General features: G+C 48.4%; 2 protein-coding genes across 2 annotated transcripts in view; both read right to left on the reverse strand.

Annotated features, from left to right (window-relative positions):
• LOC121441894 (FH1/FH2 domain-containing protein 3-like) overlaps positions 1-1,686 on the reverse strand; it is a gene marked incomplete at its 3' end in the record, with an annotated part of 55,509 nt that extends 53,823 nt beyond the window's left edge. Inside the window, exon 1 of the mRNA XM_041643262.1 lies at positions 790-1,686. Coding sequence (XP_041499196.1) covers positions 790-954 — 165 coding nt within the window. The remainder of the gene's footprint in view (positions 1-789) is intronic.
• Positions 1,687-12,008: 10,322 nt separating this feature from the next.
• The window catches only part of LOC121441869 (molybdenum cofactor sulfurase), a 46,864-nt gene continuing 31,026 nt past the window's right edge, over positions 12,009-27,846 (reverse strand). The window contains exons 11-15 of the mRNA XM_041643199.1: positions 26,442-26,566; positions 22,715-22,820; positions 19,185-19,323; positions 13,420-13,524; positions 12,009-12,208 (exon numbers count right to left, since the gene is read on the reverse strand). Of these exons, the coding sequence (XP_041499133.1) occupies positions 12,098-12,208; positions 13,420-13,524; positions 19,185-19,323; positions 22,715-22,820; positions 26,442-26,566 (586 nt within the window). The 3' untranslated portion in view covers positions 12,009-12,097. The remainder of the gene's footprint in view (positions 12,209-13,419; positions 13,525-19,184; positions 19,324-22,714; positions 22,821-26,441; positions 26,567-27,846) is intronic.

Here is a 27,846-nt window from a genome sequence, read left to right on the forward strand (position 1 = left end):
GTTAAAAAAAAAAAGAAAGGAAGAAAGAAAAGACATGAAAAGAAAAGAAAACTCTAACGGGTGGACTGAGACGCCATTCTTCCCAGGGGACACTCATTTGGGGCTCCTGGGCCGAGGCTTTGTGAGCCTCTTGCCCGCGCCCCCGCCCTTCCTCCCACAGGGGCTGCTCCTCCAAGGTTCCTGAGGCCACCTGCTCCTCGGAAGAAAAACGGGATAGTGTGAACACTATCGCAGTGCGCGCCCCTTGCCAGAGGGAGGAGGGGGAGGTGTTCCCGGAAAGCGTGCTTTGTCGCGAGGGTCGCCCAGCCGCCCGCAGTGCCAGGGAGGCCCTACAGAGCTTCTGTCCCCGGCATCACTCAGGGCTCTCTTCCAGGAAACCGAATCCCGCAGCTCACAGAGCTCTCTCCGTGCCCGGCTCGGGGCCAAGCGGGATATCGGAGCCGATAGCCCCGGCGTCTGAGCTGCACCCCGCCCACCAGGCCGAGCTAACGGAGAGGCCACGGAGATCCCAACACATCCCGCCTCCAGCCGGTGTGGCACCTGCTGGGCCCCACTCGTCCAAAGATCTGGACTAGGACGTGGAGCTATCCTTCCCGCCAGCCAGAGAGTCATGCGCCAGCCTCTGGGTGCTCGGGGCCCCTCTGCCTAACCCTCAGTGGTATCTGCCCTTGGGCGCGTGTCCCCGGGGCCTCTGCCAGTCCAGTCCGTCTGCAGCGCCCCCCCCCCCCCTGACAGGCACGGCTGCAGGGGTTGCGTCCCCAGCTCGCCACCCACCCCGCCGGATCTTACCTTGTGCGGCGCCCGCAGCAGCCGATGGACCCCGGCCAGCTGGGTGCCCAGAGCCAGGTCCTCGCGGAATGTGAACAGCGGTGGCCGGCTGGGCTCTGGGAAGTTGGTACTGTTAAAAGGATCGGTGTCGTCCAAGAATTGCACGCGACAAGCCAGCGTGGCCATGATGCATCCCTGCCCCGTGGGGCGCGAGCCCCAGGGTCAGCGGGCCGCGAGGGCTGGGACGCCTGGTCTGCGCGAAGGGAAGCCGCCGCTAGCAGGCTCGCGGGCTGGCAGGCTACGGCGCGCCGGCTGAAGCCCGGACTCCGGCCACGGGGGGCGGGGCGGGGGCGGGGCTGCGCCCCCTCCCACCCCTCCCGCTCGGGCTCCTCCCCCCCCACTCGGTTTCCCCGGCACCAGGACGGGTTTCCCCGACCTACGCGACCGCTGCAGAGACAGGGAATGCGAGAGCCACTTGCGCAGCGTCCGCAGCCCTGCGCCTAGCAGGGATCAGCTTGCAGGAACGCCCCTACGCAGAGCCGGCTGCACGTGCACCAGCAGCCCAGGTCCCTGCAGCACCAGCCTCGGAGCGCGGGCACTGGATTGGGGACAAGACTGTTCTCTGACTACGTTACCCCTGGGACAGAACACAGCACAACCCTTTGCAGATGAAGACGATAGGACCGGCCTTTCTGCTAGGCACACAGAGGCGAGGAACCAGCTCTCTGCAACCCTGTGGTTAGGAGACCGCAATCCTGAGCCCGGGTGTGGAGGACTCCAGGGAGGTTTGCGTCAGAAGAGAAAAGGAGCTGAGGAGTAGGAGCCTAGAAATCCCAGCAGCTTTTCTTGAGCCCAAGGGCGCCCGGAATGAGAGCCGATAGGCTGCAAGGCGAGGCTCCACGACCCCAAAGCCGGGCCCCAAGAGCACCCTAAGAATTATGGTTGAACCTGTCCATCATCACCACCCCTCTCCTCGGTTAGGTCTCCGGAAATTCTAACTGGACCATCTGCAGCAGAGGAGGAGGGGTGCTTCTGGACAGATCTCAGAACAATGAAAATGCGGGAAAGAATCGGAGGATTCCACTCGAAACCCCGGGAATTTGAGTGAAGCTTGACAGTCCCCCTGCTTCTTCCAGCCTGGAGCCGCAATACTCCACACAGCATATCCCAGCTCTCTTTGCTGCTCACAGGCGACCCCTATCGTTTCCAAAAAGAACTGACCGCCTTTTCCATTCCCAGGCTGCATTGCTGATTCCTAATCCCTGTCTCCTTAAAAGCAGCATTCTTCACAACCAAGAGGGCTCCTAATTCGTCCCTCTCCCTTCTCTCTAGTTTCAAGAGAATAGAAATCCTTGTCCATCAGTTAGTAGCTTCACTCGCATCTTTCGCGGTGCCGTTTCTGTCGACTCTTTACTAGTATGTACACCCTCCTGGAGATTTCTCTGGCCTCTCTTTTACACAGCCTCTGATTCCTTTATCAGTTGTCCTAGTCTGTTTTGATTGGTAGGGAGACTAGTTTTTGAGACAAAATTTGAGCTGGGCGTGGTGGGGCATGCCTTTTGATCCCAGCATTCAGGAGGCAGAGGCACGCAGATCTGTGAGTTCGAGGCCATCCTGTTCTACAGCACTGGTTCCAGGAAAACCAAGTCTACGTAATTGAGACCCAGTCTCAAAAGCGGGGGAGGCGTTGATGAAGCCCACATTGACTCAAACTCACGATCCTCCTGCCTCAGCCTCTCTAATGACACGATGCACCCTATTTGACTCATTTCTGCCTTCTCAGATTTTTGATGCTTAGTCTTTATCCACAACTTGACTGCAATTAGACTCACCATGAAAACATGCCTCTTAAGGGTGTCTTTAATGATGTTTCCAGAAAAGTTTGAATGAGGACTAGAAGACTCACCCTGACTAGTGGAGGAACCATCCCGTGGGCTAGCACTAAAGGAGAAAGCTGAGCAGCACAGTCACCTCACGCTCCAGCTGCGTGCCTTCCCAGACACGATGGCGAGTCTTAGAATCTGCGTCAGCCTGCAGAGTTCAGGGGATGAATACTGATCCAGCCTTCCATGAGAAACCACATGGAATAGAGATGCACCATCTCACAGAGGTCCTCACATCAGCCAGCTGACAGCAGACACCCCTCATCCAAATCCCCCAAATTTCACCACACCCCTCATATTTCCATTTATCCAAAACCCCTTATTTCCCCCAAATTTCCCTCACATTCATCATCCCCCCCATCTCCCCACACTCCTCATGTCCCCCCATTTTCTCTCTCCCTTCATATTTTCATAACTTGGTCACTTCCCCCATTAACAGGTGAACCCTGTTTCTCCATTCTTTGATATTTTTTTTTTGACAGAGTCTTACCAGGCAGTCCTGACTGTCCTGGAACTCATAGTGATCAGCCTGCCTCTGCCTTCTGAGCGCTGGAATCAAAGGCGTGTACCACCATACCCGCTCCCCATTTTTTTAATTGGGATGGCTTCATTACTTGCTCCCACGAAAAGAGTGTGTAGAAATAACAGTGTGTGACTTCTGAGAACAGATCTGAAGAGACTCTGCAGTGCCTCCTCTCACCCAACCTCAGGGAGCTCTGGCCTGAGGCTACAGATCTCATCTGGGGAAAATGCTTCCCAAGACTTCTGAAGATTAGAAAAATGGTTTCTATGCAATAGAACAATGAAACATTGGGCAAGATGATTGCCTACAATCATCTGGAATGAATAAAGCATATGGCCTGAAGCTAAGGAGTTATCTAGGGAGATCTCTAAAATTGTTTAAAGTACCTGTTGGGTGTTTCCAGCTGCACATATAATGAATTTTATTTGCAGGAAGGGAAGAAATCTGGAATCCCTAAACTTAGAATTGCAAAATAAAGCAGTTTCTCATCCCCAGACTTCCAGACAGCAAAAGATTTAATATTTGTATGTATAGGTTTTTGCCTATGCACCATATGCATGCAATGCCTGTGGAGGCCAGAAGAGGGTGTTCAATCCCCTAAGCCTTAGGGCCTAAGAGATGAACTTAGTAAAATACATTTTAGAATGGGATTGTTGGAAGGCTGAGAGATGAATCAGCAGTGTAGAGCAGTTGCTCTTTGCAGAGGACCAGGGTTTGGAAAAATGGAGGCTTGCACCAGAGCTTGGAGCTAAGAGCCATAGAGAAGGGTGAATGTAACCATACCCAAGGGCACACGTACAGGGCTGCCATGACAGATGGTCACGTGTGTCTCCGGCTCGCTCCCTAAGTGGAAGTGTGTGCTGATGGGATTCTGCCTCAGGCTCAGCGCTGACCACTGGGTACGAATGGTCAGGTAACCTGCCGTTTTTTATTATTGGTTTTTCGAGACAGGGTTTCTCTGTAGCTTTGGAGCCTGTCCTGGAACTAGCTCTTGTAGTTCAGGCTGACCTCAAACTCACAGAGATCCGTCTGCCTCTGCCTCCCGAGTGCTGGGATTAAAGGTATGCACCACCATCACCACCGGGCGTAACCTGCCTTTTTAAGTCAAGGGTTCTGGATGTGCTCCACCTAGAAGGTCTCCTCGCCTGCATGCACACACTCAGTGGCTTCTTGGCCACTTTCCCGGCCTCAGGGTGCTGCCTGCTTCTCAAATCTGTATCACTCAGTGTATGGTGACTTTCTGTTGCTGCAATGAAACACCATGACCAAAAGTGACTTCAGGAAAGATGAGTTTATTTTGGCACAAGGTTCCAGAGGGAGCGTGAGCAAGAGAGCCATGGCAACAGTCAGCAGGAGCAGGAAGCTAAGTGATCACCTTTAATTTTATAAGAACCGTGATTTTCCTCACTGTGGAAAATTCCCCCCATGAATTTCCATGCACAGGAAAAATGAGAGGGAAGTGGAGTGGGGCTGTAAACTCTCAAAGCCCACTCTCGGCACCATGTATCCTGCAGCAAGGCACCTGCTAAGGGCTGTGGAACACCTTCAAGCAGCACTAACTGGGGCCAAGCACTCAAATACATGAACCTTGAGGCAACAGTTCTCATTCAAGCACCATGCTTAGCTTGGCTTTTGATTGTGGCAGTTCTGTACTTCCAAGATACAAATGTTTCAAGTTGAAGGGTGTCAAGTAATAAACCCTTGGTTATATAGGTCATTTCAGCTGGGCTCGGCGGTGTCCCTCCTGCTGCGGCTGTCATCTGAGTGCATCACTGGAATGAAGCAATTAAAATCGTCTCCCACCACGTCTAGGGGTGTCTGCCGGCTGTCAGCCGGTTGAGGTGGAGGACTTCTGTGAACAGCGCACCTCTATTCCATGTGGTTTGTCATGGAAGGCTAGATCAGTGTTCCTCGCATGAACTCCACAGACTGAGGCAGATGCTAAGAACCAAGAGCAGGCGCTGTTCAGTCTCTTGATCCCTGGGCTCAGATTTTGAGTTGCAGCTAATGATACAGCTCAGCAGGTAAAGTTGTTCACCAAGCCTTACCACCTGAGTTCTTTCCCTATAACCCACACAGTGTCAGAAGAGAATCACCTCCCACAAGTTGTCCTGAGTTCCACACACTCAGGCACACACAAAAATAAATGAATGTATGTAATAACAAAATCAGTGTCCATTTGACAGCTTTTGAAGGGGTTGGACACAAAGTCAGTCAGGACCACCCTGACTCAGAAACTGAGTACTAGATTCTGCCCCTGCAGAGGTAAAAGCGAAGGCATAAATTTGCAGAGAGCCCCGAGGACCCCAAGATGAGGAACTGCTTCAGTCTTCGCTTCAGCAGTCAAATATATGACATACAGTCCTGGTCGCACAGAGCTCTCTGTATAGACACATGTTTGAGCACATGTGTGGAGGTACACGTGCATACACAGGAAGGGAAGCAGGAGAGAGGAGCAGGCTATACAAAACAAAGCTACATCCCTGAAGGAAAAACAAAGCACAAATCTAAGAAAAATAGACCCCAGAAGACTGGTTTGTGCTAAGCAGCCTGAAGAGTAAGGTGGTGAAGCAGTCATCAGGACGTCCCTTCTGAAGGACCCCACCACCAGTGATGCAGTTTTCCTCGGAATCCAAAAACCCTCACCGACACTCAGCTGTTGAGAAATGCTGACCTGATAGCAACTAGTGCTCAGAATCCTGAAAGAAAAAACTGTGCTTACCTAATGCTGCCACCGGGTGGTAGACATGGCTCAACTTAGGCATTTCAAGATACTGTCCTGTACCACAGTAAGAACTGTGGTTTTCCTCAGTTTTCAGGTGAGATTTAGAGGTCTTCTGTCACTTATTCAGAGAGAGTATTATTTGCCATGATTTTAATTTAGGGTTTTGTAAAGGGAAATACGGAGATGTTAATTCTGCTAGCACAAGAGAGAGGAGGAAAGAGCCTGTAAGAGGCTGTGGGTGGGCCTAGCTTCCATGCACTCCCTGAGCTGGCCCGTGATGGCCTTTCTCAGAAATCCCAGGTGCTTGAAACAATACATACCAAAGGAGGTTTGGGTTGCCGCCAGGTCCCTATGGATCCTCAAAAGTCCCAACCAAGATCTTAATCCCCATCAGGTCCTCTAGATGCCTAAAGCCTATATTTTCTCTTCCTGGTGACCCCCCACCTCTCCTTTAGCTACTTGTAGGTAGAATTTTTCATCAGGGACCACAAAAATGCTCTTGATTGGCTGACAGGAACCCACTCCCAGATAACCACACGGAGACTCTGAATTATGAAAGTTCTTATAACTTAAATGAACCCCTTTCTAGTAACCTATGTGCCACCCCAAGGCTCATCTAAGTACTTACCTCATCTAAGTACTGTCCATCCTGCTTCTTCTGAGTCTGCCTGGCGACCCTCAGATTCAACCTTCATCTTCCCAGCATTCTCTCTGCCCCCAAAATCCTGCCTCACTACTGGCTGTTTAGCTTTTTTTTTTTTTAATTAAACTAATCAGAGTGGCATGTACTCACACAGTGTAAAAGAATATTCCACAGGTACTTGTCTTATTGCTGAGACAAAATACATGACAAAGGCAGTCTAAGAAGAGCATTTCTTTGGAACATGGTGGCAGGAGCGTGAGGCAGCTGATCACAGTGCATCCAATCAGGAGGCAGAGATGAATGTTGGTGCTCAGTTTGCTTTCTCCTTTCTGTTTAGTCCAGGACTCCAGCCTCTAGGGTGGTGCTGCCAATATTTGAGATGGATACATGCCCATTAACCTTGACGTGTCCCGAGTTGTCTCCAAGGCGATCCTAGGTCCTGTCAAGTGGACAACTTAAACCATAACCACTTCCCCACGAATAAAGGAAAGGAGGGCAAAGAGGGCAAAATTGGTCTTGATAGCATCATCTAAAGCTATCACTCCACTCACTGTCACTCCAAACAGCAAATGCCACTTTGGGACATGCTTGAATACCGCACACCGCGCCCCCGTGTCTGCATTCGGTGCGATTTTACCCAGTTCGCGAGCTTCGGGCAAGGGGGCTGGAGGTTAAAATACACAAGACACACACAGACAGAGAGACAGCGACACGGGTCATCCTTGAATTCACCAAGATTGGCCCCGCTTTGTGTTCAGGGGCAGATTATATAGAGATAGCCACAACCCAGCCAAACCCACCAGAAACCACTCTCCTGCCATCAGGAACTCCTGAAGGTCTCGTGCTCAGAGCAGCTGTAGGCACTCAGATCAGGGGATTACAAGAAATTCAGGATCTGGGGTCTCACTGCTCCCAACATCTCCCCCCTAAATTTTTTATAAAACGGAAAACCCTCCTGACCACACAGCCTTTTGGTCTCTACTGCACCTAGATTCACTTTGGCCAGCACTCTATTGAACCTGTACTCAGGAGAGAGTGACAGCATCTCCTCAGGAGAATACTGGCTTTTAGGGAACACAGAGAGTAACTTGAGCCTGTAAGACAGGTAGATTCAAGTATCCCAGAGACTGCTGGTTCCTCATACTATTTCCCACACACCCTCTTCCCCTCAAGTGAACAGAGGTGTGTGACCATATCAAACTCGGGACTTTTAGGAGTGGTTTTGCCATGACTCCAGGAGCAGTCAGAAACCACTGTTCCTTCAGCAGTCCCCTAAATAACATACCCCAGCTGCCATATCCCCGTGGCCATTCATTCTTGTCAGCTGAGTGCATGGAGGACACCTTCTTGCTCATGCACCTGTTTGGCTTCCCTAGCAGCCCAGCTGATCCTGCTTCTGCTAAGTGACCATATGCTGTACTCTGATCTTACACAGGATTCAAAGATGAATGCCCATGGCAACAGGCGTTAAGATTGCCAGCAGTAGGATCCCCAGTCACCACTGGACCCAACCTCCCATTTGAGCTATGGTATCCAACCATCCCTTTGGCTAAACAGTTACAATCTGGTGTGCTAATTGTAACATTTCAAGGGCTATTCAAGTAACCATTGAGTTGTTTCACCACATAAGAGGCATTCGCAATATTAATAGACGTCATACAAATGGAATAATGAACAAGACATTTGTTGTTCTAGCCATAGGTCCACCTGCTCCTACAATAGGGCAGTCTCTTGATTTAAATTCGCTCCGCTGCAGACTCTTCGCCGTGCAGAGCCTGGAACTGCCACTGCCTTCTCCTTGTCCCACTGCTGCGTTCTCGGGCTACCCAGTGAGGTCTGTGCTCCAGCTTGTCTCAGCTCCAGCACTTGTTGCATTTGCTGATACTCCTGGCACTGCTGTGGCATCCGCCAGGCTAGGCACAGACTGGGCAGAGGCAATGTGCCTTCCACCACAGCCACCTAGCAAAGCTCTGCTCCAGCTGCCTTCTAGCCCCAGCTGCATTCGTTCTGGGTCCATACTGGTGCATGGAGTGGAGCGAAACTCAGGGAAGCAGGCCTGCTGCTCTGCAACCACTGAAGGGGCCCAACTTAGGGAATTTGGGCATTGTCAATCTGTCTGGCTACTTCCTGCTGAGTGGGGACGCTGTATTCTTGGGGGTATTTGCTGCAATTTACTGCCATTTTCCAGCCGAGCTCGGACGCGGGTTGCGGCCATGGGAAAGAGGCAGGTGGGTGAGAGCGTGGCCCGGCCGGCCCTGCAGGGCGGTTGCCGCCATGATGGCGACTGCCGCCGCTTCCACTCCGCTGCAACATTTCTGGAGGTCTGGAGGTCTCGGTGAATCAAGCCACATGCTAGCCTCGCATTTCATTTAAATCTCGAATAAATCCTCAGGTTCTCATCCTCTGTGGAGACAAAAGCAGAACCTCTTTTCCAAAACATCAAATCCTTAAGCCCATATTTTAAAGTCAAAATACCTTTCTTAGCAGTTCCTAGAATCAAATGTCTTTCTCCAGTCCAGAACACAAAAGACAACACAACCAACATCATACATCCGTACACATTTATCTTTTTAAGCGCTTCGGTGAAGACAGGATTTCTCTGTGAAACATTCCTGGCTTGACCATGAATTCATTTTGTAGACCAGGACAGCCTTGAAATCACAGCAGTCCATCTACCTCGAACTTCCAAGTTATGTTAATAAAGGTGCGCTTTTACCCAGTTCGCGAGCTTCGGGCAAGGGGGCTGGAGGTTAAAATACACAGACACACACAGACAGAGAGACAGCGACATGGGTCATCCTTGAACTCACCAAGAATGCCCCCTTTATTGTGTTCAGGGGCAGATTATATAGAGATAGCCACAACCCAGCCAAACCCACCAGAAACCACTCTCCTGCCATCAGGAACTCCTGAAGGTCTCGTGCTCAGAGCAGCTGTAGGCACTCAGATCAGGGGATTACAAGAAATTCAGGATCTGGGGGTCTCACTGCTCTCAACACCTGAAGGCCCTTGAGACCAGAGGCAGTTGTAGGTAAAAGAGGGCAGGTGATGGCCCTGTCCTGTCCATCTCTACAGGACTTCCCTTGGCTTCCCCCAGACTAATCTCGCATCTCATCGATGTACCCCTGTCCTTGGACTGCTAATCAAAGCAGTATCGTGTTGTGATTGGCTGACACAAACCGCCAGACCCTCTGAACTTGTTCTGTTAACGCAATGGGAAGTGCAACTGGGGAGAAAACCACACTGGGTATTTGTTCTTATCATGCTTCCTGTACCTCTGAAGCAAAGCCCCTTGCTAGTAAACAACAGTGATCAGAACGACCAGAGAGTAAACTCTAGACCTCAGCCCCTCAGATCTCAGCCCCTCAGGCCTCAGTCCCTCAGACACCTCAGACCTCAGCCCCTCAGATCTCAGTCCCTCAGACACCTCAGACCTCAGCCCCTCAGATCTCAGTCCCTCAGACACCTCAGACCTCAGCCCCTCAGATCTCAGTCCCTCAGACACCTCAGACCTCAGCCCCTCAGATCTCAGTCCCTCAGACACCTCAGACCTCAGCCCCTCAGACCTCAGTCCCTCAGACACCTCAGACCTCAGCCCCTCAGATCTCAGTCCCTCAGACATCTCAGACCTCAGTCCCTCAGATCTCAGCCCCTCAGGCCTCAGCTCCTCAGATCTCAGCCCCTCAGGCCTCAGCCCCTCAGACTTCAGCCCCTCAGATCTCAGGTCTATCACTTACCAGTTGGAAAACCTAGATCAAGCAAATGACCTTGGCCTCCGTTTTTTCATCTATAGAGGTGAGACTAGTAAACTCACAATAGTCTTCAAGAGGATCACACTGTTCTCTCCACCTGAAGTGCTTAGACTGCTGCCCACAATCATGAGTCAGCAGTTTAGGACCCAGCTCCAGTTTGATCTCCGCTAGGTTCTACTCCCATCTTCACTGGGTCCTTTCGCCTCTCTGCTTATCTCCACGGGGTGTTTGGGATCTGTGAGGCATGCGGCAGAGTGGCACTGTGGGGAAGAGAGCTTGAGATGTGCAGAGGCACACTCTCTAGCTGGGCAGGCTTGTGTAACGTGTACACCTACTCCATTTTATAAAATTCAAACACCATTGTGCACCTGAAATAAATCCAACACAGTTTGTTACTCTTTCAAGAATTTCAAGATTTATATTTATTCATGAGAGGAGGCTCATAATTCTCATAGATAGCTGAGAAATATCAGCATGACATATTAGACAGCTGAAAAATATACTCAGGACAAAAAAATAGTATAAATAAAAAGATTCAGTCCATCAGAAATATGTAGAAGTCGGTACATAATCCCAGTATGCGAAAAGCAGAGGCAGGCAGATGCCCATGAGTTCAGAACCAGATAAGTTCTAGGCCAGCCAGACATACACAGTGAAACCCTATCTAAAAACAAAATTTTTTTAAACTAAGAAAAAAAACAGAAATTTTAAGTGTGAACACACATACATAAGTAAATAAATAGATAGATAACTAAATACCTTCAAAATATAGAAATCAAGCTGAATATGGTATGGTGGTTCATTCTCTTGGGAGGTGAGGACAGGAAAATCAAGCCAGCCTGAGAGATGGAAGCCCTGTCTCAACCCCTGCCTCCAGAAATATATAGAATGAAAGCCAGGCAGATGCTCTAGTTGCTGCCAGCCTGCTGACCTTTTGCAGTGTTGAAATGTACCCAATAAACTTTGTGGTTTGGGTTTTTCAAGACAGGGTTCCTCTGTGTGGCCTTGACTGGCCTGGAACTTGCTCTGTAGACCAGGCTGACCTCAAACTCACAGAGATCTGCCTGCTCTACCTCCCGAGTGCTGGGATTAAAGGCGTGCACCACCATCATCTGGCCCAGTAAAACTATTTTAAAAAATGGGGCCACGAAAATGCCTCAGCCAATAAAGGCACTAGCCACCAAGCCTGACACCTGAGTTTGATCTCCAGAACCCACAAGGTAGAGAGAACCAACTCCCACACAAATAAAAAACAAAAACAAACAAACAAACAAACAAAAACTTCATCTCCTGAGTATCATGAAAAAATTTCAGCCGGGCAGTGGTGGCCCACGCCTTTAATCCCAGCACTCGGGAGGCAGAGGCAGGCGGATCTCTGTGAGTTCGAGACCAGCCTGGTCTACAAGAGCTAGTTCCAGGACATGCTCCAAAACCACAGAGAAACCCTGTCTCAAAAAACCAAAAAAAGAAAAGAAAAGAAAAAATTTCATTGTCTGCGACTGCTCAATGTTTAAACGTGAGATGTGAGGATGTCTTTTTAGGTGTGGGCAGCCCTGATAAGCCTTATCTGCAGCCCTGATAAGCCTGGTCAGTGCGCCTGAGCAGAGGTCAGGGGGCACGGGTTAAGAGTGGGTTGGGTCTCCAAAGGCAATGAGCGGTACTCATTCTAAGACTAAGTTCTTTCTACTGGATCAAGTCACAGGTCTCAATAACGTAGACAACAATGTGAAGAGAAACTTTAATGCTCTCTGGGAAAGAAATGTTAAACGATAACGCCCGGGGTATTTCTGGGAAGCAGGTGAGTCAGGACACTCCATGCTCTTTCAACACGGGCAGCACCTCAGATCCCACCGACAGGAAACAGGGAGAGGATAAATCCAAGGATGCATGCATCAGGTACACACCAAAGTTCACCTGTGAGAGAGGCGATAGTCACAAGACAAGCCATATTATTTTGAAAGTTGATAAAAATCATTTGCAGCTTGCTTTTAATCCCAGCGTTCCGGAATGCAGAGGCATGCTCATGTGTGTAGAGGTGCACATGTGTGCATATGGAGGCCAGAGGACAACCCTGGCTACTGTTTCTCAGGTGCCATCCACATCGCTTATTGAGACGGGGTCTCTCATAGTCTGTTACTCACCAGGCAGGACAGGCTGGCTGAAGAGCCCCTGGAGTTTCTACCTTCCCAGTCTGGGATTACAAGCATGTATCAAAGTGTCCAGTTCAGCTCGTGTGTGTGTGTGTGTGTGTGTGTGTGAGAGAGAGAGAGAGAGAGAGAGAGAGAGAGAGAGAGAGAGCGAGCTAGCTCTTCAGCTTGCAAGGCATGCACTCTACAGGTTGAGCTATCTCCCCAGCCTATAAATTTATTATTTATTTGAGACAGGGCCTCACTGTAATCTAGGGCAACTACAAACTCTCTATGTAACCATGGATGTCCTTGAGCTCCTTTAGGGATCTAGGAGTTATCACCATACCCTGCTTCAAGAATGCTTTAATGGCTGGAACTCTTCACAAAGTCCTAACAGAAGATACAAAGCTAAGCATAAATGTTTCTAGTGAATCAGTATATCAGACACTCAGCTTTTATAATCAAGACTCTACAACCGCAACCCTGAGTCTTTTATCCCCAAGAAGATGAACTGCTGGGCTAGGTATCATGAACTTCACCGAGCCCTCTCAGGAGATCCTCTACCCACGGAGCCATCTGACCTTCTAATGAGATCTCTGTGGTGAACAAAATAGTTATCAGGATAGTAGGATTAATGTTTTCATGTGGTGGTAGGGATGGAAGCCAGATCCCGGTGTGTGCTAGGTGAGTGATCTCTCTACCACTGAGCCACATCCCCAGCCTTGTTATTTTTATATTCCTTCTACATTCAATAAGATTTAAGAACATTAAAATGCTTATAATAAAACAGCAACCAACACAGGATGAGACATTGGATGGCAAGGAAAACAACAGGGAACCAGGAACAAGCTAGGGACGTTGACTAGAGCATTGGGAGGGTACAGCAGCAAACCCTCCACTGCTGAAAACTACTCAGCACTCCTGTCAGAATAATTATGTGCCAATGGCATGCCAAGATCTTAAAATGGGGTTTCCAAGTTGGGCATGCATACCTACCTTTCTCCCCCGACTCTCAGAAAGCTTCTGGAAAACATCTTGGTTCCGCTGCCCTGTTTGCTGGTCAATACATATCATTTGACACCTGTGACAAGGCCCCAGGACCTGGCAGGGGAGAAGGGAAATGCAATGAGGCCATCACGCTTTGCATGGTGGAATCACAAACATACGACCAACCTCTGAGCACAAACGCAGCCCCTCTTTGCAGCATTTCCTGGGAATGGACCATCTGAGGTTGCGGGCTAAAAGGCACAAGAACAGCGGACACAAAGAAAGGAGCAAAAGACAATCTTGATGGTTCCTAGAGGTGGGAAGAATCTGAAGGACGGAAAACAGTCAGAACTGCAAAGACAAACAGAAACCACCACTGACCCAAGCTCAGGGCACCAACTATGCACACAGAGATTTAACCTACAAAGGAAGTAGAAGTATAAGCACAGAATCACAAGCAGGGATTTGTCCACATAATGCTGACAGTGTGGAAAACTTGTATCTTAGACATCACACGGTACTGAAGATAACACATCTATGTGATGCTTACCACAAGAATTAAAATTAATTTACAAGAAGCTGGGGGCGTGGCTCTATGAGCTAGGTGCTTGCCCACATGTATGAAGCCCTGGGTTCCAACCCCAGCCCTGCATAAAACAGGTGTGACAATCCACGCCTGTAATCCCAGCATTCAGAAGGTGGAGGCAGAAGATCGGAAATTCAAGTTCATCTTCAGCATGACAACGTTTGCCTGAGCTACATAAGACTTTTTTTAAAAAAAAAATCATAAAGGCCTTGAAATAGAACGGGGGTGGGGGGTACTCGTATTCTGTAATTGAAGAAGCAAGCAAAGTCTATGTGTATTTTCTATGTGTCTACAGATACACACGCCTACATACCCAATACAAAAATAAATAAAATCCCCTCCAGCTGCTTGGCATAGGTCATATGGTATGAGAGGACTCAGCAGTCATTGGCCAGAGCCTTTACCACTTTCATAACAAGAGGGGAAAGACATCAATATTAACAGCAAGTTTACATCTTGGCAGTGATGAGATTGCTCTTTTACTACACATGCAAGATGCAAAAGGGCTTTTTTAAAAAGACAGAATCTCAGTACATGAACTGAACTCAAGAGATCCTCTTGCTTTAGCTACCTGAACAGCTAGGATCACTGTGTCAGTGACTGGATTTTCCCCATGGCTGCTTGTGCCTCTGCTTATTCGTGGGTCAGTATGGTTCGCCGAGGTTAGAAGCACTCGCTGATGCAGCTGAGCCCTGGCCTGTGCTATAGTCTGCACTCTAGCTGATGGGCATCCATCTGCTGGGAAATGGTGTCCGTGTGGTTCGGAGCTCCACGTTCCCAGGCCCTGTGAGTGGTAGAGGGTGCTGGAAAGAATAGCAGGTGCTCACAACATCAGTTAAGATACATTTCCTCATCCAGCAGCTTATCTGGATATGTCCGGGAGTCCAGACACTACTAGAGGGACGCCAAGCCCAAGCCCCGCACACCTTCATGCTCAAGTGGGAGCACCCACTGCTGGGGATGGGGATCCTGAGACAGGGGCCAGTTCAGCTCATATGGAGACACTCTCAGCTACCCTGGAAAACAGTGTCTCCCAAGAGCTGGCAGAGGGATGCCAGGGACCAACAGCAGCCACCAGACCCAGGTCCAGACAGCTTCTCCTCACAGACAACACTTTGCATCAAAATCTCATCATTTTGTTGAAAAGATCCTCAGAAAAGTTTCTCAGGTGGCAGGAGACATTTGCCAGATATTCTTTTATAAATACATATGCATCCATACACAGTTCCTTTTTAAGCCTTCCTTAGTTTTCTTTTAATATGTATCTTTAAAAAGCATTTACTGTCATAAATGCCTGTTGAGAAACAAGCCAAAATACAAGCCCGTGCAGAGTCAAAAAGGGGAAAGTCACAGTCTTCATCTCCCCTGTGGTAAACAGACAGCAGCTTGGGGAGATCTAGGCTCCTCTGAGAGACTCTCCTGCACACTCTTCTGTGAGAGACTTTCTAGATTGGGCTAGTGGGTGTGTGCTGACCCACCCTAAATGTAGTCATCACCATCCCATGGGCTGTGGTCCCAGACTGAACAAAAGCCACCGCTGATCTCCAGCATACACACTCTCCACTTCCTGCCTGTGGACTCTGCATGACCAGCTGCCTCACTCCTGTTGCCGTCTTTCTCACCATGACAGACTGCACCCTCAAGCTGTGAGCTGAAATTAAGTCTTCCTTGCTTGAGTTGCTTTTTCAGTGACTACAGCAATCAGAAAAGGAACCCATCCAACCTCCCCATTCTCAGAGACAAGGGCTGCTACATGGCTGATGATCACCCCAAACTAAGTTCTACACCCAACCCTGCCTCTGCCACTTTGTGGGAAGCACACTGACATCTGAGAAGCCACCTGGGTCCCCTTCCATGTCAATACAGGAAGAACTTCCTCTTCCTCCTCCTCCTCACACTTCACAGTTCTCAGGGCGAAAGCTTGGTCTGTCTGAGTTGATGTTCTTAGCTCTTTGAAGCCATGAAACAGTTCCTAATGACTCAGCCTCTGTTGTGCTATGAATGTAAAATCCCTCACCTGGGGTACTATTTTGGCACATTGTGGTCTCTTTACAATGTGGAGCTGCTCTCAGGAAGTAGTCACTTGGGGGCAGGGCCTAGAGCTGGCCCTAGCTTTTTGTTCACTGTTTCTTGATTGGCCCAGATATGAGCAAGCACCCTCACTGTTGCACCACATCTGAGAGCCATTCCCATCCCCCCGCCCAGCGCCTTCCCTCCATGGAGGACTGTAGCTACCCTGAAGCCATGAGCCCAAATAAACCTTTCCTCCCCCAAGCTGCTTCTTATCAGGTATTCAGTCACAAGAAAAACAGCCAGTATGGTCTCGATAATTTTTAGTGACGGTCTTGATGCATATGAGTCACCTACTTGGATTTATTCTTTTTTTTTTAAGATGGGAACCAAACCTGAGCCATCTGAGAGGGCAGTCAGTGCTCTTAACTACTTAAGCGGTGTAGGAGGTCCTTCTGTTTGTGTGTTGCTTTCATTGGTTAATGAATAAAGAAACTACCTTGGCCTAGTTGATAGGGCAGAACTTAGGTAAGCGGGGAAGACAGAACTGAATGCTGGGAGGAAGAGAAGCAGAGTAGGAGAGAGCCGCCATGGAACCGCCAGAGTCAGACATGCTGAATCTTTGTCAGTAAGCTGCTGTCATGTGGTGATATACAGATTAATAGAAATGGGTTGAATTAATATAGAAGTTAGCCAGTAAGAAGTTAGAGCTAATGGGCCAAGCTGTGATTTAATTAATACAATTTCTGTGTGGTTATTTCAGGGCTAAGTCAGCAGGTGGCCAGGATGAACAAGTGGGCCCTCACTGCAACACTTAAGCTATCACTCGAGTCCCTATTTGGAATTTTTTTATTTATTTATTTATATATTTATTTATTTATTATTTATTTATTTAGGATTTCTGCCTCCTCCCCGCAACCGCTTCCCATTTCCCTCCCCCTCCCCCGATCAAGTCCCCCTCCCTCTTCTGCTCGAAGAGCAATAAGGGTTCCCTGACCTGTGGGAAGCCCAAGGACCGCCCACCTCTATCCAGGTCTCTGGAAGGTGAGCATCCAAACTGATCGGTTTCTCTGAGTGAGGTTGAGCTAACGTGTATAAAGTAGTGATGGCTTAGTGACATCCAGTTAAAAGCTGCTTTCTCAAAGAGATGCACCAGTCCCTTAGCAACTGCCGTAGCACCCACTGCCATCCACAGACGTGTCTTTATTTTTGAAAGGCACAGAATTAACTGTGTCTTGTAAATTTTCTGTTTACTGACTACACTGTACAGATGTGGCATAATTTATTTAGCCTTGTTAATAGCTCTGTACAAGCATAGTCAGGATGTTCCCTAATTTTTTTTATGATATAATCATACTTTAGTAAGTAACCTGACCACACCTCTTTGCACGCTTGACTCAGGGTTGCTGTTAACAGTGGTGGTTTTGCCCCACTGGGGAACTGAACCTAGGGTTTTGCTCACATTGGGCTAGTGCTCTCTACCACTGAGCTACCTCCCCAGCCAGTGCACCGGCTTTTCTATGCAATAGCTTTCTTCAGAATGAAATCACTGGGCCAAAGAGCATGCATAGTTTAATTTCAGTTTGTTTCCATACATTAGAAATGTTGACTATAGAAGGCAAAGCATGCTGAGATATCACTCAGGAAGGTTCTTCACACCTTTTCTATGTGTGGCCCCCAGGCCCCGGGGGAGACACGGATGCTGCTCTTGTCAGGTGGGCTTCTGATAGTGAGCCCTGGCACAGTTTACTTATCCCTCCCTCGTTCCTCCTTCCTCCCTCTGGTCCTCCCTCCCTCTCTACAAATATCCCACGAGGTATATTTAGCACCTACCTTGGTGCCCAGCAGACTGAGTCAGAGCAGATGTTTCTAAAACAGCAGAGATTCAGTGATGGAGAAAAGGAATAGAAGAGGAGGCCAGCAGACAGGACAATGACAGGAGAGACACTGCCAGAACCAGGCTTACAGGAAAGAAAGGAGAATGGCTTTCGAGTTGGTAACTGCTCAGTAGGAACTTCCAGAGTTCATGGGTAAGAAGGATCACCAGGCCTTTTGTGTATCCCCCGCCCCAGGCCTGAGGTCCACTGATGGTGATGGCGATCTTTTTACTGTTTTTCTGGGTGTCGGACTGGTGTTGCATTGAAGCACAAGCCTGGAGACACAGGTAGTCGTGAGACAGTCCGGTTACACCCCCTGCAATTAGTAGGATCAATTCGTACCCACTGAAGAGCTGAGCGCATTGCCCACCAGTGAGCCATCCTCTGCAGCCCCCAGCTAGCCCTTGTCGCTCCTGTCTGAATTCCCAACAATGGCTCACTGGACACTGACTCCACCAGGATGCTTTAGGTCCCTTTTTTGGGAAAAAAGCAGACATGATCTACACCCTGGTCGCTCAGGTGTTGCAGGCAGCATGCTGAGGAGAATCATATTGCTGAGGTGACCTCTAAGCCAATGTTCAGTTGCAATACAACAAGTAGAAGGGGCAACAGGGCAAAGGCCTGAGGCAGGAGATTGGAGGGAAGGCCAAGCTTACAGGCAGAGAGATGAGCGGGCTCAGAGGCAGAGCTCATGAGTTTGTCAGTCATGTGAGGATGAAGATGCAGGACGCGGTTTCCCTTCCATCTCTCATGCATTTAAGACTCCTGCAAAGGCTTGGGAGCTGAGAGCAGATGACAATGGGTCTGCCTCTAACTATAATCTCTTCCCCAGCTGCCATTAAGGGCAGAAGCCAGAAGGGAAAAGAAATGGGAGGGAGTGGGGGTGAGGCGGGAGAGGAGAGGGGGGAGGAAGGAAGAGAGAAGGGGAGCGTAGAAAGGGGAAGGAAAAGAGGAGGAAGGAGAAGGAAGGAGAGGGGAGAAAAAGTAGACTAAGAAAGGAAAGGAGGGTGATGAGGAGAGAGAGGAGATAACAGAGAGAGGAAGGGAAGGGAGAGGCAACAGCAACAGAAAGCATTAAGGGGTCACTAAGCTTCTGGGTCCCCCCTACAAGCTCTACGGCACTGGGAAGCCCAGCATCTTTAAAGAGGACACAACATTCCCAGAAAACAGACTTAAGCCCAAACACGACACACAGAAGATGGTTAAGTGGAGAGAGGGGTACCTGCCACCATCCAGCTCTGGAGTTGAGATCAACAGTCACTGCAACCTTCGAGGAAGGAGAACCACCTCCTAAAACTTACCTGGAAACGCAAGGAGCCAACGGAAACCTCATCCCATTGCTCTTCTTCAAAGGCCCTTGCTCCCTTGGTGATGATGTTGGCACGGAAGCGGGAGACGAGATCTTTCACTGAGAATGGCACCTCTTTTCTATGCTCGTCACTGTAAAAACAGACCAAGAAGGGTAAGCGGAGGGAGATGCCGGGTGCCCACACTGTTGTGACAGTTCTACACACTTCACGCTCCAGCTCTTACTATGCCTGAGGCCTAAATGGTCACAAAAAACTTCTCTCATGAGTGTAAAAGCAAGACACACCCATCTGTTATCTGTTAGACACATCCACAGCCCTTCCCTAGGATATGGTCCCACCCCCAGGGAGAAGCCCATAGGAAGCAAATGGAAGACAAGTTTAGCTGAAGAAACCCGATGAACAGAATAAAAGTTAAGCCTCCAGAAAACACCAGTTCTATAACATGGGACAAGACATAGACAGACAAAGATCTTCTTAGCACAGAGACCACACTCTCTAACACAGGCCAGAACATAAGAAAAAAAATATAAAAGATCATAGAGGAAAATATCCTTTGTTTAATGAGACAGGATCTCCCTCTGTTACCCAGTTTGGCCTCCACTATGCCTTGGCATCCCAAGTACCATGATTTTAGCCTATACCACTGTAGTAATTGGAGGCGGCGGGGCTGCGTCCCTGGCACCCCAGCCGCCTGCTCGGCTAGCTTATGCCCCAAAATAACAACACACAAACTGTATTCATTTAAACACTGCTTGGCCCTTTAAGCTCTAGCCCTTACAGGCTAATTCTCACATCCCGATCAACCCATCTCTAATAATCTGTGAGCACTGGTCTTACCGGGAAAGGTTCTAGCCTAGTCCATCCTGGGTCGGAGCTTCATGGCGTGTGTCTGCCCTGGAGCGGGGCATGGCATCTCTCTCAGGCGTTTGCTCCTAAGAGGAGAGCTGTGGAGTCTGAGCTCACTTCCTCTTCCTCCCAGCGTTCTGTTCTGTTTACACCTCCCACCTATCTTCTAACCAATGAGAGCCAAGCAGTTTCTTTTTATTTAACCAATGACCTTCCTCCATCATACCACCAGGCCAACTCATATCATTCCTGATTGAAAGTTTTGTTTATTGCCATGAGCATCTACAAAATGACCTTCTGGGTTCCCATACACCCAGTCCATTCAGAGGAATACACTGAAGACAGTTCTTAGGACTTCTCCGACACAGGAGCACACACTGTGTTAAATCAAAGGATGAGCAAGACTGTCTACAGTGAAAGAAATCTAAATAAGGATGGCTTCAGTCGGGTGTGGTCCCTACCTGATCTAGGGGTCACTCGGGGTGCACGCATCTGTAAACTTCTCTGTGCTGTGGGCTTGGGGTTTTTCTGCACTTTGTATACTTCAACAAATTCCTAGAATTTCTAAATTGGAATATGCTGGGACGTAGCAGGAGACAGTCACTGAACATGGTAGAATGTGCTCTGGGGATAGAGCTGAAAGGCTGTGGGGTTGGCGTGAAAGAATTGTGACATCCCTTCTGAATGGCAGGGGTCGCATATGGAGCCTGGGACCGGGAGATCTAAGCCTAGCTTCACTGCAAGCTGTGAGTAGCTCCAGCACCGGAGAGGACTACAGTTGGATTTACTTTCAAAGTTGGTACAAACTCCTTTGGGCTTTGTGGAAGGGGAGGTTTCTTCTCTGAAAGCTATTGTGTTACCATTCAAATGGAGGATCAATCTGCATACATACACTGAGAAACACTGAGGCCTGGCTCAGTCTCTGACCTATGACATCCTTCGGGGCCAGCCAGCCTTGCTCTACTCCAGCTGGTGGGAAGCATATGCCCTGCTGGTAGGAACTAGGGCCACAGCAAGCCTGTCTTCTAACCTTCCACATTAAGGACCGGCTCTCTCCTGTTCTGGATGTCTGAAAGAAGGGTTCCCTGGTTCTGAGAAAATTCAGAACACCAGAAAAGCTAAAGCTAAGTCATAATTCTGCACCTGAGGAAACTTGGTCCATGGCCAAGGAACCCTATTGTGTATTCTCTCAAAAGACTAGAAACTCCAATAGCCAATCTTGAGGGAAGGTCAAGGAGAGTCCCATGGCCCCTTTCAGCTGTACGTGTAGGTGTTCAAGGTGTGAACATGTGTGCACAAGACCACACGTTCCATGATGTGCCGGGAGTACACACCTACCTCCCTGGCCTGAGGACTACGAATGAGAAGCCTGATTCCACCGAGGCCTGACAGACAGCTGGATGACTTTCCCTGGCTACCAGGCCTGCGTTTCCTCTAAGGGAGAATCCCAAGAGTTGGGATGGTATCCTAAAAGTATCTGAGCCCTCGGGGGAACACTGGGGGGAGTGAGCCGCCAGGGACATTGTGTCTGAAGGTGTATCTTACAAACAAAAACCTGCTTGTGATCACACTCAGAATGCTTTTATAATCACTCCTGTGTGAAGTAGGGCGGGAATCCTAAGAGACAGGGGCAAGAGGAAGATGGGCGATGAAATCAGGTCGAGCTGGTAACAAATTAAAACAAGGTGTAGAAATAGAATAATTAAAACCAGAGCTGGGGGTTCTCCATGTTTCATGAGAGTATCAAGAGAGAGGCCATGCAGATGCTATAGTCTTGACCTTAAATATCCTCCAAAGCCCACAGTGGAAGCTGGATCCCCATCATTGTCCCACCAGAAATGGTGAAAGCTTTAAGAGGCCCAAACTGGGAGGTGTTTGGGTCACTGGAGACGTGTCCTCAAACGGAACCGTGGGTGTCCCCAGCTCTTCTCCATTCTCTCACCATGTCCTCCTGCTGAGATTTGCCACAATAGGGCCCAAGCCACGGGGCCGCCAACATGACTGACACCCCAGAAGACACACATTCTCTTGACAAGTTGGTATGACAACGGTAGGCTGATCAGCACAGGCAGTAAATGAGAGCTCTCAGAATTATTAACAGGGACTGGGGCTGAGAAAATGGCTTAGCTGGTCAAATGCTGTGCATCTGAGTTGATCCCTGGCAGGCACACACACACATAGAAAGTCTTGCTTGGCAGCCCCCACTTGTAATCTCAGTGCTGGAGAGGAAGAGACAGGGGGATCTCTGGGGCTTGGTAGTTGGCTGGTCTGGCCTAATCAACCTGTGAGCAAGGTGGAGAGTGACTGAGAAAGCAGCCTAAGAGTGATCTCTACCCTCCACACCCAATTGAATACATGTATACCCTTGTACTAATATGCACACGTGTGTACACACACACACTCAATTTAGAAAGGTAGGGATGGATGGATGGACAGAGGGAGGAATGAAAGAAGGAAGGAAAGGAAGAATAGAGGAAGGGAGGGAGGGAGGAAGGAAGGCACACAAACGAGAATTTCCCCAAGTGTTCGCTGACTTCACCAGGCCTCATTTCTCACCTGTAACTGAAGGGTCTGAACTCACCAACTCCCAGATCTTTCCTTCCCAGGCGGGTACCAGGCCCCCCAAGGGCAAATAGTTATACATGTCTCTCCTGTCCCCAGAGAAAGGGTCTAACCTGGCATTCAGCTGTTGCTGAAGCTCCAGAACACTCGATGTGTTCACCAGCAGATACTGTGCCTCGTTCACCAGGGACAGGGTGGCGGCAGTGCCAGGAGACTGCCCTGAAAGGGAAGCAGGGAAGAAAGGTTGCTTTCCAGGCAATGCTGGTGCCTCGCATCCTCAAGGCCTGTGGTTTATAAAGGCAGATGCCTTCCACAAGGGAAAACATCAGCACCGGGGAAAGCGAGACTGTTCTAAGCATGGTTCAAACCTTTCCAAAGACAGAACAAAGAAAAGTCATGCGGTTCATGCATGAGGACCTAAGTTGATGCCCAGCACTCATGTAAAAAGCCTCCCTCAGTGGCACCCGCTTGTAATCCCAGGGATAGCCATCCCAGAATATGCTAGCTCTCTGCTTCAAATGATCCAGAGAAGATAATAATAAAATGTGGAAGTGAATTTATTCTGACCAAGAGTTTTGTTTTTGCAGCAGAATCTTGTTACACAGTCCGACCGGCCCCAGGTTCCCAATCCTCCTGCCTCTACCTCCCCAGGTTACAGGCATGTGCCACCACACTCAGATTCAGAGACAAATCTTGGAAGCAACAGTGTAGGGCTGGAGTGAGTCCTGCCTGTACTGGTTAAAACAAAGAGGCTTGCAATGTATACAGGCTTACAACTTCCATCAGTTATATTCATATGTGTGTGTGTGTATGTGTGCGTGTGTATGTGGGGTATGTATGTGTGTATGTGGTGTGTGTGTGTGTGTGTGTGTGTGTTAATTCATATGGGTATGTGCCTACACATTCATGGAGGCCAGAAGAGGGCATTGGATCACCTGAGACTGGAGTGGCAGATGGTTGTGAGTCACCACGTGAGCACTAGAAATCAAACCTGAGTACTCTGGAAGAGCAGCCAGTGCCTTTTTAAAAATTCTTCTATTATATATTTCATACCAACCGCAGTCCCCACCTCAATCCACTCCTCTTCTCTTTCCCTTCAAAAAAAAGCAGGCCTCCCAGGGATATCAACCAAACATGGCATATCAAGTTGCAATAAGACCAGGCACCTCTCCTCATATTAAGGCTGGGCAAGGTAACCCATTAGGAGGAAAAGGGTCCCAAAAGCAGGCAAACGAGTCAGAGACAGCACCTCCATTCCCACTGTTCGGAGTCCCACAAGAAGACCAAACTACACACCCATAACATATATGCTGAGGGCCTAGGTCAGACCATGCAGGCTCCCTGGTTGCCAGTTCTGTCTCTATGAGTCCAAGTTAGTTGATTTTGTGGGTTTTCTTGTGGTATCCTTGACCTCTCTACAGCCAGTATGTCTAACCGCTGAGTCATCTCTCCAACCCCACAAAGGCCTTAAAGGGAGAGAGAGAGAGAGAGAGAGAGAGAGAGAGAGAGAGAGAGAGAACGAACAGACAGTCTTTGGCAATCAGCAGGTTTGCATATTGTATTTATGCAGAAATAACCAGAAGATTCAAAGCTACTGAAAAGGAAGAAACTAAAAATCTTCTACTTTTATCCAAGTTGGTGATAAAAGGGCTGGCTGGGTCTTCAAGCAGGGACTGTGGTCTCCAGAGTATGTGGTCTACTCGCTCTGTCCTCTTTGGTCTGCCTAAGGAAGGTGCCATGTCATCATCTACAAAGGGCCGGCTCCCCTGTCACAGAGGAAAGGCACACTGCCCCGGGGATGACCACCTCCTGCATGACAAACAAAAGTCCCATTCAAACCCTGGAGTCACAGCTGGAGGCTCCACAGCCTGGGCAAAAGATCCTCCCAGAGGTCAGGCATAGTCCAGGCCTTTACTGGCTATGGAACTGCAGGGCCTAATTGAGCTGTCAAGTGACAGACATGAAAGGCATTTCACATTAGAGCCCTGTGCTCCGCTCACCGACCTCGGAAGACAGGCCCGAGTGGCAGTGTGCTAACCAAGATCCAGCTCTTCTTGCTTGATGAGATTCCCAGAAGTGGGTGGTGCTGAGCACCCCAGGTCTGTCTGTAAATGACAGCCACTCCCAAATGTGGGGACCAAACGAGAGCCCAGCTACCCAATAACAGAGTTCCAAGATTTGTTCTCTATGTTCAATAATTATTTTTCAAAATATATTATAGATTTATGATATTTTGATTGACTAGACACTGTTAGAACTATAAGAACTTAATCTAGAAATTTCCTAACCCTTAGACCCAGATGGTCTAAGCAAACTTCAAAGTCTTTGCATATGTTTCTATTAATATTCCTTTTTTAGTTTTATAGAGATTTGAGGTGGCCAATAAGAGATTTCTATGCATAGAATAACTCTAAGACAAGATTCCACTGAAGAAAAGAGATGAAATCCAAGTTTGAAAAGGAAAAAAAAAAGAATTAAAATGTCAAGCATGGAGATACAACTATAATCCCAGTATCCGGGGGACAGAGGCAGGCAAATCCCTGATCTACAGAGCTAGTCCTAGAATAGCCAGGTCTACACAGAGAAACCCTGTCTCTGGGGCGATGGCGCAGCCAATAAAGCATGCATGAAAACAGAAGTTCAGATCGTCAGGACCCATGCAATGCTAGATGCAGTGGTATGCATTCGTGATTCCTACACACCTAAGGTGAGATGGGAGGCAAGACCAGAATTTCTAGGAGCTTAAGGTCCATCATGCAGCGGTAAGCCAGAAACTCTGCCTCAAGCAAGATACAAATGTGCGCGTGCGCACACACACACACACCATACATACATACACACTATTTACAACACACTATACACATACCCATGCACGCACCCCATACATACACACAAACACACACACATGCACACACATACCATATACACATTAAGAAGACATGTATATGAGCTATATACATACATATACGTACATATAGACACAAACAGATACGTTTACATACTCACATATTTTAATGAATACTCATGACATCTAAATAGCTATGGCATTAAGAAGATTATCACAGTACTGAATTAGCTATGGCCATGGTGGAAAAAATCCTGTACAAGTTTCAGCTCAAAATAACACTAAGTAAGATGTGTGGCAGGACTGGAGAGATGCTCAGCTGTTCTTCCAGAGAGCCCAGGGGCAGGTCCCAAAACTCACACAGTGGCTAACAACTGTCTTCAATTCCATTTCCAGGGCATCTGACTCCCACTCTGGCCTCTAAGGGCACTGCACACACATGATACACAGACATGCAAGCACATAAAACAAAAAATAAATGAAACGTTCTACATATACCATCTTTTGCAGCTGTTTAAACTACCTTCGAAACTTTAGGTGAAAATGTAAGAATACTCTGGGGAATAAATAATGAAACTTAATTATTTTCCTAAATTCTCCAAACACAAAACTGGTGGAAGGCCAGCTAGACCCAGGGAGCTTTGCACCGGGAGTGGCATCCTGGAAGCAGGCATAAGTGCCACGACCCGGCTCGGGCTCCACATTGTGCAGGCCTCTCCTCTCCTCTGTGCCCACACCGTTGTTACACCCAGGCTTGCTTCTTCTCCAAGTGCCAGCTATGGTTCTATGCTCCCGTGTCTCCTACTGCAATGAAGCTGAGCTCCAAGCCTCAAAGGAGGCCACAAAACTCCCAGGTTAGAACTCTGCAGTGTGTCTTACAGCCCCAAGATGATGTCAGGAGCCCATTGCCCAGTGAATCCACTTTCTGGGCTGAGCATGCCCCATGCAGAATAACTAGGGCTCCAGCCCTTTAATACCCCATCCCAATGTGATACCTTTTTCAGGTGTCTTCCTTGCATTTCGCTGGAAGTCAGGACTTTGCTTGATTAAATGACATGGACGGCCAAAAAACTTTGACAGCCATCTTGAAACATTTTCTCCACAGTCATAAGTATTTACCCTGGCCAAAAAAAAAAAAAAAAACCAAAGACAGTAAATTTTTGTCGCAATTCTTTGAATGATTATTCAAATAGAAAACAGTCAAATTAAAATAAGAACACAAAATAAAACATTTCAATGTCCCTACTAGCAGACAGCCGGAAGCAGCAAACATCTTGGAAAGCTACCTGGATATCTCCCAGGCCCAAGACGACTGTGAGGTGGAACTCATGGGGTGGGGGGGGGCTTTTGGAGTTGTTCAAAGCTTTGCGGGCACTCCCGAAGATCTTCTTCATGCTAAATACAAACCTGGGAGCACAAAGCTCAGGGGTTGAGATTTCCGGAGTGATATTTTGCCATAATAAGGTCTTCCACCCAGAATCATGTCCTGCTTTTTACAATGGGCTGATGGAACGGTTTCTCTGACACTCAGATCACATAGGCTGATGTGTTTCATTCACAGCCTTCAAAGCTGTTCACACAAGGTACTGATGTGTAAGCAAACCTGCTGATCTGTGTTTTAAATTGTGGAATCCGGAGCTGAAGAAGCAGCTCGATTGTTAGGTGCACTTGCTGCTCTTCCAGAGAATTCGAGTTCAGCTCCCAGAGCTCACAAGACACCTCACAACTGTCTATAGCTTCAGTTCAGGGGCTCTGGTGCCCTCATGGAGACCACTCATGCACATGAAATAAAGCAAAACTCTAGACTACTCTAGAGCCTTTAAAACCGTATATCACAAGATTTAAGGTCACATCTTACCTTGGGATCACAGTATCTTAGGGTTACAAAGCAGATACTGTTAAAAACTTAAATTTCATGGGAGAAAATAGCTAGTTCCTTTTCCAGGAAGACCAGGGACCAAGAAACCAGTTTGTAGCGCTTGTCCTCCCTCCTACCCTGTGCTTTCAGAGACCACACCAAAATCACAGTCATCACGATGGCTCTCTGAGCCCAAGTGCCTCCAACCTCCAGATGTCTGAAAAGCATTATTAACCAAAACATGGTGTTCATCTCAGCTGCAGCCAAGTGAAATTGATGACCTAGTTAAAAAAAAAAAACTGCACATATTCTAGACAGGCAAGACTTCTCGGTGGGCTAAGGCACTCGCTGCCAATCCCGATGACCTGAGTCAATCCCCAGAATCTACATGGTAGAGGAAGAAAACCAACTCCCACAAGTTTTCCTCATACCATGGCACATGCATACACACACACACACAACAAATAATGAAAATAATTGCACATATCCCATGTAAATGTAGCTCTTCCTGTCAGAAGATTGGTGTGTAGTAATGTGGGGAA

Source organism: Microtus oregoni, unplaced genomic scaffold, assembly GCF_018167655.1.
Source record: "Microtus oregoni isolate MIOR12 unplaced genomic scaffold, Mior012 000082F_ref0000272, whole genome shotgun sequence".
NCBI classification, from domain to species: Eukaryota; Metazoa; Chordata; class Mammalia; order Rodentia; family Cricetidae; genus Microtus; species Microtus oregoni.